Source organism: Balaenoptera physalus, assembly GCF_965194825.1.
Source record: "Balaenoptera physalus genome assembly, chromosome: 5".
NCBI classification, from domain to species: domain Eukaryota; kingdom Metazoa; phylum Chordata; class Mammalia; order Artiodactyla; family Balaenopteridae; genus Balaenoptera; species Balaenoptera physalus.
The window spans coordinates 149,260,309-149,272,988 of record NC_138884.1 but is presented as its reverse complement, the minus strand read 5'-3'; the positions used below and the strand labels follow the sequence as shown (position 1 = coordinate 149,272,988).

Here is a 12,680-nt window from a genome sequence, read left to right as displayed (position 1 = left end):
ATTTCATCTCTTTACAAGTCTTTGGTATAAAGTTCAGAATATTCTCTTGTAAGCTAATTTGTCTCTGCAGCATCTTTTTATCATTAATACTAATTTATGCTTTCCCTTTTAATCAGTTTTAGAGATTTGTCTGTTTCATATTCTATTTATGTTAATTCCAGTACCCAGAGTCTTTGTGGGTCTAATTCTGAGGCCTTATATTCTGGCTGGCTCTCACTAATGATGACTTCTTTCTTTGTGTGTTTTGTAAACTTTTTTCTCCCTTACTTTGAACCCAGGTAACTTGGTAACTATCTGAAAACTCTCTGAGACCTGAATTGAAGGTGGGTTCCTCCAGAAGGTATTTACCCTTGCTTTTATGAGGTGTTTAAGGCTTAGTTACCAACTCAAGGCCACTATATTTATTTATCTTTTATACTGTGAAATATACCACACAAAAAGCACACCTCACTGAATTACTTCAAAAGTACAGTTCAGTGAATTACCATAAAGCAAAGGCCTGTGAAACAACCAACGGCAACAATAAACTGTTACCAACACCTTAGAAGCCCCTTCTTGTCCTCCCTCCTCGTCAGTACAGTCTGCCTTTTCCTCCAAGGTAATCGCTATTCTGACTTTTATGAACATCACTCCTTTAACTATAATTATAGTTTAATTACCAAAACACACACTCCTAATCACGTACTTTACTTTTGCCTATTCTTTGCACTTCAAACAGATGGAATTGGGGACTTCCTGGTGGTCCAGTGGTTAAGACTCTGTGCTTCCACTGCAGGGGGCACAGGTTCAGTCCCTGGTCGGGGAACTAAGATCCTGCATGCCGCATGGTGTGGCCAAATTAAAAAATAAATAAATTGATGGAATCACTCAATGTGTATTTTGTGGAGGAGTGGGGGTGGCCTCTGTTGCTCAATATTATATTTGTGAGATTCACGTTGTGTAGTTCATTTTCCTTACTGTATAGTATTTCATTAGATGAATATGCTTCAGTTCATCCATTCTTTCATTAATTTATGTTTTTTGCTATTAGTAGCCAAATGTGAACATTCTGTATATCTCTTTTGGTGCAGTTTTGCTCACATACCTGTTGGACATATACTTAAGTGTGAAATTACTGGGTTATAGGGAATGAACATTTAGGAGAACCCACAAATATGTGGACATTAAACAACACACTTTTAAATGACCAGTGGTTCAAAGAAGAAATCACAAAGGAAATTAGAAAATACTTTGAGAAGAATGAAAATGAGAACACAGCATACCAAAACATGGGATGCAGTGAAACCAGTGCTCAGGGGGATAGCCATAGCTATAAATGTCTACATTAGAAGATCAAATCAATAACTGTATGCCTTAAGGAACTGAAAAAAAAACCAAACTAAACCCAAAGCTAGCACACAGTTACAGTACAAATTCAGCAAAGTTGTGGGGTGTAAATTCACAAATCAGTTGTATTTCTATACACTATCAACGATCTGAAAGGGAAATAAAGAAAATTCCATTTTCAATAGCATCAAAAAGAATAAAATACTTAGGAGTAAATTTAACCAAGTAGGTGCAAAATTTGTACACTGAGACATATGCATCCCTACAAAACATTGCTGAAGGAAGCAAACCTAAATAAATAGGCATCCCATGCTTGTGGGTTGGAAGACAGTATTAAGATCGCAATAGTACCCAAAGCAATATAGTATAGAATCAGTGCAGTCCCTACCAAAGCCCAATGGCAATTTTAATAGAAATCTGTATGGAATTTTAAAGGACTCAGGATAGCTACAACAATCTTGAAAAAGAAGTTGGAAGACTCACTTCTCAATTTGAAAACATTATAAAGGTACAGGAATCAAAACAATGTGGTGCTGACTTAGGGACAGACATACAGACCAATGGAGTAGGATTGAGAGCCCAGAAATGAATCCTCACTTTTCTGGCCAAATGATTTTCACAAGGATTTCAAGACCATTCAATGGAGAAAGAAAGGTCTCTCCAACAAATGGTGCTTGGAAAATTGGATATTCACGTGCATAACAATGAAGTTGGTGGGGCTTCCCTGGTGGCGCAGTGGTTGAGAATCTGCCTGCCAATGCAGGGGACACGGGTTCGAGCCCTGGTCTGGGAAGATCCCACATGCCACGGAGCAACTGGGCCCATGAGCCACAACTACTGAGCCTGCACGTCTGGAGCCTGTGCTCCGCAACAAGAGAGGCCGTGATAGTGAGAGGCCCGCGCACCGCGATGAAGAGTGGCCCCCGCTTGCCACAACTCGAGAAAGCCCTCGCACAGAAACGAAGACCCAACACAGCCAAAAATAAATAAATTAATTAATTTTTAAAAAAAAGAATGAAGTTGGGTCTTTAAACAGTATATAAAAATTAATGAAGAAATGGATCACAGACCTAGATTTAAGAGCTAAAACTATAAAATTCTTAGAAAAAAACATGAAGGCAAATATTCATGACTTTGGATTTGGCAAAGTTTTCTTATATATAACACCAAAAACACAGGCAACAAAAGGAAAAATTAATTTGACTTCATTAAAATTAAAAACTTGTGCATCAAAGGATACTATCAGGAGAGTGAAAAGACAACCCACAGAATGGGAGGAAATATTTGCAAGTCATCTATTTGATAAGGGCCTAATAACCAGAATATATAAAGTGCTCCTACAACTCAACAAGAACAGAAAAATCAGCCCAATTTAAAAATTGGCAAAGGACTGAAATAGATATTTCTCCAGAGAAGACATACAGATAACCAGTAAGCACATGAAAGGAACTCAGCATCATTAGTCATGAGTGAAATGTATATCAAAACCACAGATACCACTTTACACGCACTGGCTATTATCAGAAACACAGAAAATAAGTGTTGGTGAGGATGTGCAGAAATTAGAACGCTTGTGCATTACTGGTAGAAATATAAAATGATGAAGCTGATCTAGAAAACAGTTTGGTGGCTCCTCAAAAAGTTAAACACAGAATTACCATGTGTTCCAACAATTTCTCTCCCAGATAGATAGATACCCAAAAGAATTGACTCAGATACTTGGGACTCAGGTATTTGTATACCAATGTTCATAGCAACATTATTCATAACAGCCAAAAGGTAGAAACAACCCAAATGTCCATCAACAGATGAATGGATAAAGTGTGGTATATCCATACAATGGAATATTACTCAGCCTGAAGAATGAAATTCTGATACATACTTACAACATGGATGAACCACGATAACATTATGCTAAGTGAAATAAGCTAGACACAAAAGTACAAATACTGTATGATTCTACTTACATGATGTATCTAGAATAGGCAAATTCATAGAGACAGTAGAGTAGAGGTTACCAGGGCCTGGGGTTGTTATTTCATGGGTACAGACTTTCTGTTTGGGATGGTGGAACATTCTGGAAGTGGATAATGGTGGTAGTTGTACAGCATTGTGAATGTAGGTATGCCACTGAATTGTACACTTGAAAAGGATTACAATGGTAAATTTTGTATTATTTTACCATAATTTTTTAAATGAAAAAAATACTAGCATACTATTATCATTCATATATCTATATATAAAGTCATATATCTATATATATCTATATCTATCTATATATATATATATAGATATATATACACCATTTGTATGTCTTTGGTCTTTACTCCTCCATTTCAATCTGGAATAATTTTCCTACTGCCCATAGAATTTCCTTTAGAGTTTCTTTTAGTGAATTCCTGCTGGCAATAAATTCTATTTTTGTTAATCTGAAAATGCCATTATTTTACCTTCATTCTTGCATGATATTTTTGTTTCTGAGTAAAAAATTACAGGTTGCTGTCTAATACGGTTGCCATGAGCCACATGTGGCTGCTGAATACTTGAAACACGATGAATCCAAGTGTAGAGAGGCTGCAAGTATAAAACACACACAGGGTTCTGAAGACTTAGTATAAAAAAAAAAAGAGTATTAAGATATGTTGTTAGTAATTGTATATTGGTTACATGTTTTGGTCATGATATTTTGAATATATTGTGTTAAATATATTACAATTTTTAAAAATTATAAGTTGACAGTTTTTTTTCCCCCAATTACTCTTTGTCATCCTGTTGTTTCCTAGCTTCATTTCTGTTGCAGTCATCTGTCACATACCTTTGAAGATATGTGACTATTTTCTTTGGCTGAGTTTTTTCTTTGTTTTCAGCAGTTTAGTAATGATGTGCTCAGGTGTGGTTTTGCTTGTTCTTATTCTGCTTGGGGTTCACAGAGATTTTTGAAACTGGGTGAATATCTCACCAATTTTGGAGAATCTGCTTCTGTGGCATTCTCTCTTCTTGTCTTTTGGGACACCAGTTACATATGTTAAACTTTCAACTGTGTCTCATGTATTTTTTATTCTCTTTTCTGTTTTATCAGTTGTTTTTTTTCCTCTCTGTGCTAACTGTTTTATATTGAATTCTAACTCATTAATCCTCTCTTGTACTGTGTCTAGTTTGCTATTAATCTGTTGAAGTCAATTTCAGTTACTTTTTCAGTTCTAGTTAATTTCCTTATAGATCACAATTCTCAATTTTTTCATCTTTTTTTATACCTTTTCCTCTATTTTCTTGAACATATTAATTATAGTTATTGTATAGTCTTTGCCTACCAACTCCAATATGTGACTCACCTATGAGTTTTTGTAGTCTTTTGTCTTTTTATTTTCAGTAAAATGGCCATGTGCCTTGATATGCCTAGAAATTTTTAATTGAAAGCTGAACTTGTGCATAAGAAAAAAAAATCGGGGACTTCCCTGGTGGTCCAGTGGTTAGGAATCCGCCTGCCAATGCAGGCAGGACATGGGTTCGAGCCCTGGTCCAGGAAGATCCCACATGCCACGGAGCAACTAAGCCCGTGCGCCACAACTACTGAGCCTGCCCTCTAGAGCCCATGAGCCACAACTACTAAGCCCGCACACCTAGAGCCCATGGTCTGCAACAAGAGAAACCACCGCAATGAGAAGCTGTGCACCACAAAGAAGAGTAGCGCCCGCTGACCACAACTAGAGAAAGCCCACACACAGCAAAGAAGACCCAGTGCAGCTAAAAAAAAAAAAAAATCATAGAGGCTGCAGATGCTATTTTCCTCTGCTAGGCGAATGGAGCAGGTGCTCCTCACCTTCATCTGGCCATGCACTAAGCTACGTCAGGGCGGTACTGCAGTTTGGTAAGGTTCTGTTCACCACTGGCTCACTTCCACCTTTAGGATACTATTAGGGCTTCCCACTGAGCACTGGAGCACCTGTCCCTGGTTAGTCCTCATCTCAGCTAAAAGGTGGAGGAGAGATACTTAACAGCCTTAGGCCGTATGTGAGAAACAGACCTACTGGTATTTTAGGGTTTTTTACTATGTTGCAGTCTGAAAAATATAGTTTGTCCAAAATTGTTTTTTGTCTCCATACATGATTGACAGTTTGGCTGGCTACACAATTCTATTGTATATCTGATTTTCTTTCAGAATTTTGAAGGCCCTGCTCCACTATTTAGCTTCGAATGTTACTGTTAAGACATTTAGTGAGGTTCTTTTTTCCTGCCTTTTTTTTTTTTAATGTGACTTCTGTTTTTCTTCCTGAGCATTTTAGGCTGTTTTTTTTTTTTCATCTCTGGTTTTCTACAGTTAACCACCTTCCTTGGTGGGCTCTTTCAATCTGGACATTCAAGTCCTTACTTCTGGTAAATTGTATTATTTCTTTTTAAAAATTTTTGTTTATTTTTCACTGCGTTGGGTCTTCGCTGCCGCATGCAGGCTTTCTCTAGTTGTGGCGAGCAGGGGCTACTCTTCATTGCGGTGCGCAGGCTTCTCATTGCGGTGGCTTCTCGTTGTGAGGCATGGGCTCTAGGCACATGGGCTTCAGTAGTTGCGGCGCGCGGGCTCAGTAGTTGTGGCTCACGGGCTCTAGAGCGCAGGCTCAGTAGTTGTGGTGCACAGGCACAGTTGCTCCGCGGCATGTGGGATCTTCCCGGACCAGGGCTCGAACCCGTGTCCCCTACATTGACAGATGGATTCTTAACCACTGAGCCACCAAGGAAGTCCCTGTATTATTTCTTTCAAAAGTTATTTCCCTTCATTTTTTCCCCTAGAATTCTTATTGGAAAGTTGCTGGACCACCTGGATTGAGATTTTAAGTCTCATTTCTCTCTGATTTTCTGTGTCTTTTTGTTCTGCTTTCTGAATAATTTCCTTTATCTTGCAGCCCTTCTATTGAATTTCTTTTACAATTTTGGCTATATTTTTAATTTTCAAGACTCCTTTCTTAAACATCTCTGAGGCTATTAGCAGTTTTTGAAAAAGTTTTTGATTCCTTCCATTAACAGTTTCTTTGCCTGCCCCCCTGCACACACATTTTTTCTATCCACACTTGAGCCATTTCTTAAATGACTGGTGATCTTTCACTGTCCCTTCATGTTTACAAGTGACATGTTTAAAAGCTGATTAGAAGCTCCAGGTGGGCAGAGCTTTTGACCTGTGGGCTTCAATTCTGGGTGAGCATCAAGAACTGCCTGATTCTTTGGGATCCCCAAACATTAATATGCCCATTGCTGCTCTTGCATTGTATAGTTTCTACAGAGAATTCCCTGTGCTCTGCTTGGGGGTGGAAGCCTGCTGCCGTAGTTCTGCTTGGGGCAAGGAAATGGCTTGAGCAAAGGTGCTCAACTGTTCTTTCTGCAGACTTAATAAAGCCAGAAATTAGAAAAGGCTTTCTAGGTAATGATTCATTATTATGTAATGCTCCCTGGTTATGAATTGTGAGATTATGAACTTATCTAATTTTTCTTATAAAATTGTTTTGTGTTACTAGTACATATTTATATCTTGGTTAATATTTATTGCACATGAAAGTAATAAAACTTGACTTTTACAAAAATATCCAATATATGCCGCCTTTTCCTGTAAGTGGTTCTAAGAGCCTTCCAGATCATGAGGGTGCTTTGAGTGGCCATCTCCATGCCTAAATCCTCTCCAAGGTCACTGCCCACAAGTCCCTGTGACCACTTGTGCTCCTGGCAGACTGAGCTGCTTTTACTTTTAAGAGTATACATAGACCTTTCTGGCCCTATGTCCTGCATTCTCCCTTGTGATGGTTAGTTTAGGTCAACATGACTGGGCCTTAGGGTGCCCAGACATTTGGTTAAACATAATTCTGGATGTGTCTTGAGAGTGTTTCTCGATGAGATTAACATTGGCATTGGTAGACTGAGTAAAGCAGATTGCCCTTCTCAGTGTGGGTGGGGGACTTCCCTGGTGGCGCAGTGGTTAAGAATCTGCCTGCCAATGCAGGGGACACGGGTTCAGGGAGTCCGGGAAGATCCCACATGCTGAGGAGCAACAAAGCCCGTGTGCTGCAACTACTGAGCCCACGTGCCACAACTACTGAAGGCCGCGCCTGGAGCCTGTGCTACGCAACAAGAGAAGCCACCGCAAGGAAGAGTGGCCTCCACTCGCTGCAACTAGAGAAAGCCCGCGCGCGCAGCAACGAAGACCCAACACAGCCAAAAATAATTTAAAAAAACAAAAACAAAAACACACCTGTGGGTGGGACTCACACCATCAGCTGAAGGCCTGGATAGAACAAGAAGACAACGACTCCTGTTGCCCGAGTGCCTCTGAGCTCGATCATTTTTTCCCCTACCTTTTGGACTCACACCATCAGCTGAAGGCCTGGATAGAACAAAAGGACGACTCCTGTTGCCCGAGTGCCTCTGAGCTCGATCATTTTTTTCCCTACCCTTTGGACTCACACCATCAGTTGAAGGCCTGGATAGAACAAGAAGACGACTCCTGTTGCCCTAGTGCCTCTGAGCTCGATAATTTTTTTCCCTACCTTTTGGACTCACACCATCAGTTGAAGGTCTGGATAGAACAAAAAGACGACTCCTGTTGCCTGAGTACCTCTGAGCTCGATCATTTTTTTCCCTACCTTTTGGACTCACACCATCAGTTGAAGGCCTGGATAGAACAAGAAGACGACGACTCCTGTTGCCCGAGTGCCTCTGAGCTCGATCATTTTTCTCCCTACCTTTTGGACTCACACCATCAGTTGAAGGCCTGGATAGAACAAGAAGACGACTCCTGTTGCCCGAGTGCCTCTGAGCTCGATCATTTTTCTCCCTACCTTTTGGACTCACACCATCAGTTGAAGGCCTGGATAGAACAAAAAGACGACTCCTGTTGCCCAAGTGCCTCTGAGCTCGATCATTTTTTTCCCTACCTTTTGGACTCACACCATCAGTTGAAGGCCTGGATAGAACAAGAAGACGACTCCTGTTGCCCGAGTGCCTCTGAGCTCGATCATTTTTTTCCCTACCTTTTGGACTCACACCATCAGTTGAAGGCCTGGATAGAACAAAAAGACGACTCCTGTTGCCCGAGTGCCTCTGAGCTCGATCATTTTTTTCCCTACCTTTTGGACTCAAACTGAAACATCAGCTCTTCCTGGGTCTCAAACCTGCTGGGTTTTGGACTAGAACAACTCCATTGGACCTCCTGGCTCTCAGGCTTTTGGACTTGGACTTGGACTACACCATTGGCTCTCCTGGGCTTCCAGCTTGCTGACTGAAGGTCTTGGGACTTGTCAGCCTCCATCACTGTGTGACCCAATTCCTTATTTTTTATATATATATATATATTTATATATATATGTGTGTATATATATGTGTATGTATATATATATATATATATATATCTCCTTTTGGTTCTCAAGGGGGTGAAAATTGATTCTTAAGAGGAGAAACAAATCGTAGATATTACAGTGGTTTGTGGCCCTCCCAAAGCTCAACTCTACCAGACAAAATCTTATTCCTCAGTATTTTCTCCTTAGTATCTTAATTTTTCCTTAGCGGGGAGATAATGAAAAACAAAGGTTGAGAACCACTGCTTCATGCCTTTGCTTCGTAACTTCTGTCCGCCAGGAGCACCTCTCTCCACCTGCTGCGCCAGCCTCCAGTCTCGCTCCCCTGACATCCATTCTCAACATAACAGCCAGAGTTTTCTCAGAAACATACATCCTACCATGACAGTCCCTGCTCAAAACCCTGCATGGCTCTCAGCTGTATTTAGAATAAAACCCAACCTTGCTTTTGTTGGTTCCTGGGACATGCTGAGCTTCCCCCTGCTTGAGTCTCGCACTGCTGAAAGTCCTTTGCTCTGACGGTGATTGGCTCTGGTTCAGCTCACCTCCTCAGAGAGGCTGCTCCTGTCCCCAGGCGCCAGAAGGACTCTTGACTGCATCACCCTGTGCTCTGCTGGAACACAAAAGTCACACCTGAGCCACATCTGAATTGGAATCTGGGCCCTGCCTCTGACTATCTGGATGACTTTGGGCAAATCCCTCACCATCTTTGAACTTTAGTTTCTCATCCATAATATAGAGCTAATGGTGCCTATCTCGAGAATGGTTGTGTGGATTAGATGAGATGATATAGCAGGAGGCAGAGTGGCTGGTGCATAATTGCTTGACAAACGGTCATTATTATGTCATTCATTCATCCAGCAAATACTGGATTGATGTGTGCCCAGCCCTTGCCTGGCAGGAGCTGGGGTTCAGAGGTGCAGGACGCAGACACTCCCATGCTCCCCCCGGCCCAAGACTTGACTTCTCTGGGGATACTGGTGAACACCGAGAACCCCAATCCAGCGCAATGTGCTCTGACAAGCGAAGGCACAGGGGCTGTGCGAGTGGGGAGTGTCTGACCCAGCCTGTATGGGGAAGGGGGCAGCCCAAAACATTGCCCACCCAGTGGGGTGCTAAGGCAAGCACCCCACCCACCCTCTCAAACTCTACCTTCAGCAGCAGGGTCATTCAAGACCCTCCAGGAGGGGTGAGAGGTCTTATTCTGCCTACATAACATGGAATCTCTGAAAAGCTTTAAACAGAGGGCTAATTTGATCACATTGGCTCATTCCGGTTGTGGTGCGAAGAACGGGTCAGGGGATTAGAAGGCCGCGGCTGCAGCTGGGGCAAGGGTAACGGCCAGGCAGTGAGACCTGGCAGGCCCAGAGCTAACGGTGGGGAGCCCAGGCAACAGAGCAAATGGAGGCCCTCGTACTATACATCCTAGCACCAAGCTCCTCTGCATCTCGGTCCCGTAACCAGCTATGGAACCAAAGAAGGGAAAAGATGTCTTTTGTGTCTGGGTGTTTGTGATGGGTGGGACCCAGGCGAGGGACTCCTGTGGTCCGGGTCTAAGGGCAAAACTGTACCTGGGGCTTGCTGATGATGGGCAAGGGGCCCAGGAAGGAGGAGGGTCCAGACGGAGCGGCCCCACTGGAAGGCCCGGGAGGGTCTGACGGGGTTCGTGGCCTGTGCGGTGGGGTGATTGCGAGGTCGTGAGACAGGGCTGGACCACCCTGGGACCGTGCAGCGTCGGAAGGCACCGGGAGGCCGGGCGACGGCTGCACAGGACCTCAGGGAGAGGGCGAGCTCGGAAGGGCGCCTCCGGGCCAGGGGTTTTAAGCTAACGGCAAGGTCTGCCGGTTCGCGGCAACCCCAGCGCCCAGGGCGGTCCCCGACCCGACGGCGGCCCGGACCAGCGCTTTCCAGGCGCCCTCCGGAACCGCCTAGCCCACGAGGAGGGTCATTCTCGTCCCAGTGAGTCACCTGGACACGGGCGAGGGGCCCGGCCCAAGGTCACAGAGCCAGCCAGTGGAGGAGGCGGATTCGAACCCGGAGCCGGGCCAAGGTCACAGGGCCTTTCCTGGCGGGCCAGAGCCGAAGCTGCCCGCCCGGCGCATCCCAGGGACCGGACCGGCCTGCGGACCCGGTGGCGGGGGCGCGGGGCGCTGGGGCGTCTGGGAGCCTGTCAAAGAGGCGGAACTCCTCGCCGCCAGCCTTGTAGTTCATCCACCGCGGGCGACGCGGCCCTGAGCTGGCCGGGCCACTCCGCCCAACTACAGGTCCCAGAAGGCTGCGCGGCGCGGGTGGGGCCGAGCGGTGAGAGCGCGGGGTGACGTCACCGCCGCATCCAGCTCCCCTGCCGCAGCCTCTCGCGGCGTACGGGCTCTCGGTCGCGCGCCGCCTGACGGGAATCGTGGTCCCCGCGCCGGACGCCCCCAGCGGCAGAGTGGGCGCGCGGACTCCAGCTCCCGGCGTGCCCTGCGTGCCGGCGCAAGTTAACGGCGGGCGGGGAGGGCGCGGCAGGGGGGGAGCGGCGCTCGGGAGGGCGGAGTAAGGCGGGGGGAGGAGAGCGCCCACACCCCTCCCCCTCCCCGCCGCTCCTTCCCCCTCCCCCGACGTAAACTGGGATCCCTTTCCCCTTGTGTCCGCCATATTGGACTCTAACTCTGGTCAGCGGCGGCGCCGGGCCCGGTGGACTCGCCGTTGCTCCCGCCCAGCGGCCGCCCCGCAATTCCCGCCCGCCCGGCCCTCCCCGCCCGGAGGCGACCCCGCGCAGCGCCCCCCGCCTGCGGCCGGTCGGAGCGCCCCGCCGCTGCCTCAGCCTCCCCGCCTTCCCCGCCCTCCGCCGCCGCCCGCGGCCCCGCGCCCGCTCCGCGCCCTCCCTGCCCGCCCACCCGCCCGCCATGAGCCCGGCCGACGCCAAGCGCGGGGCCAAGCGCCGGAAGAACAAGCGGGGCGGCGGCGGCGGCTCGGGCGGTGGCAACGGCGGCGCGGGCGGCGGCAAGGCCGGCCCGGCGGCGGCGCTGCGCGGCTCCCAGGCCACGGGCCTGGCAGCCCCGGGCGGCGCGGCGGCGGCCAACGGGCCCCTCGGCGCGGGCGCGGGCGGCGCCGCCCCCGGAGGCTACTTTGAGGTAAGCGGCGGTGGGGCGGGGGCGGGCGCGGGGCGGGGGCCACGGGCGGCGGGCGCCCTGACAGCCTCCCGCGGGGCCGGCGAGGACCGCGGGCCGGGGTGGGAGGCGCCGCCGACCCGCGCCCCGAGCCTCGGGCCGGGCTGCAGCGCGCCAGGTGCCGCATCTCCCGGGAGCGCGGCGCCGCCTGCCCACCTGCACGGCGCTGTCACGGATCCGGGCTGGTGCCGTGTCGCCCCGCGCCGAGGTCGTCCTTGAGGTTACTCGGGTGCAATTCCAGAATAATTGTGAGTCAGGTGACGAGCGGGGCTTCCCTCGCGGTGCCCACCTCCTCCACGCCTGGCGAATGATCATCGGGAAGTGCCTCCTAGAAGTTTTCTTGTTCTTCTCCAAAACGGTCATTTGAAAGATAACCTGACAGTCTTCGGAGGTGGCGGCCCTGGCTCTTCACCCCTGCTTTTAAAAAGTTTTTAGAGGTAATTGGTTGTCTGGTCACTCAGGTATATATTTAGGGTTTGAACTTAAGGAATTTGAGTAGTAATATTTTCTGTTTTCCTTTTGAAGGCAGCTAGCACACACTGCCTCTGCCAGTTGTGGATTGCTGCCACTTTTATTCCGCTCTTGGTCACAACACTTTACAAGACACAGTACTGGTACGTGGGTATGCAGTTGGCAGTCATTTCCACTCATTCAATTGTCTCCTGAAAGATAATGGGTTTTTTCAAAAGTTATGTTGTTAGGACTGTTAAATTAAGTTGTTTTAAAGACATTTGCATCAGTAACAACAAAAGCCTCATCAGGAGTATTTATTTGTGTGCCAAATTCCGAGACAGAAATTGTTTTATGCGGGATTCTAAATGTTGTGTTGGAAACGATGTGTAGTGAGAGCAGATAAGAAATCATTGCCTAT

The 12,680-nt window shown here is 46.9% G+C and overlaps 1 protein-coding gene and 1 long non-coding RNA gene across 5 annotated transcripts in view; one reads left to right on the top strand and one right to left on the bottom strand.

The window, feature by feature from the left end:
• Positions 1-3,631: 3,631 nt before the first annotated feature.
• LOC309662048 lies at positions 3,632-11,054 on the bottom strand. Of its 2 annotated transcripts, none has more exons than XR_014264466.1 (3): positions 10,229-11,054; positions 9,099-9,270; positions 3,632-3,900 (listed from the first exon to the last, which is right to left on the bottom strand). It is a non-coding gene; the product is annotated as an uncharacterized lncRNA (long non-coding RNA). The 2 variants fall into 2 exon arrangements; XR_014264467.1 differs by having other exon boundaries at positions 9,099-9,267.
• Positions 11,055-11,322: 268 nt separating this feature from the next.
• FAM193A (family with sequence similarity 193 member A) overlaps positions 11,323-12,680 on the top strand; it is a 173,342-nt gene continuing 171,984 nt past the window's right edge. For all 3 annotated transcript variants that reach the window (XM_082464332.1, XM_082464331.1, XM_082464330.1), the window contains exon 1: positions 11,323-11,773. In XM_082464332.1, the coding sequence (XP_082320458.1) occupies positions 11,546-11,773 (228 nt within the window). In that variant the 5' untranslated portion in view covers positions 11,323-11,545. The remainder of the gene's footprint in view (positions 11,774-12,680) is intronic.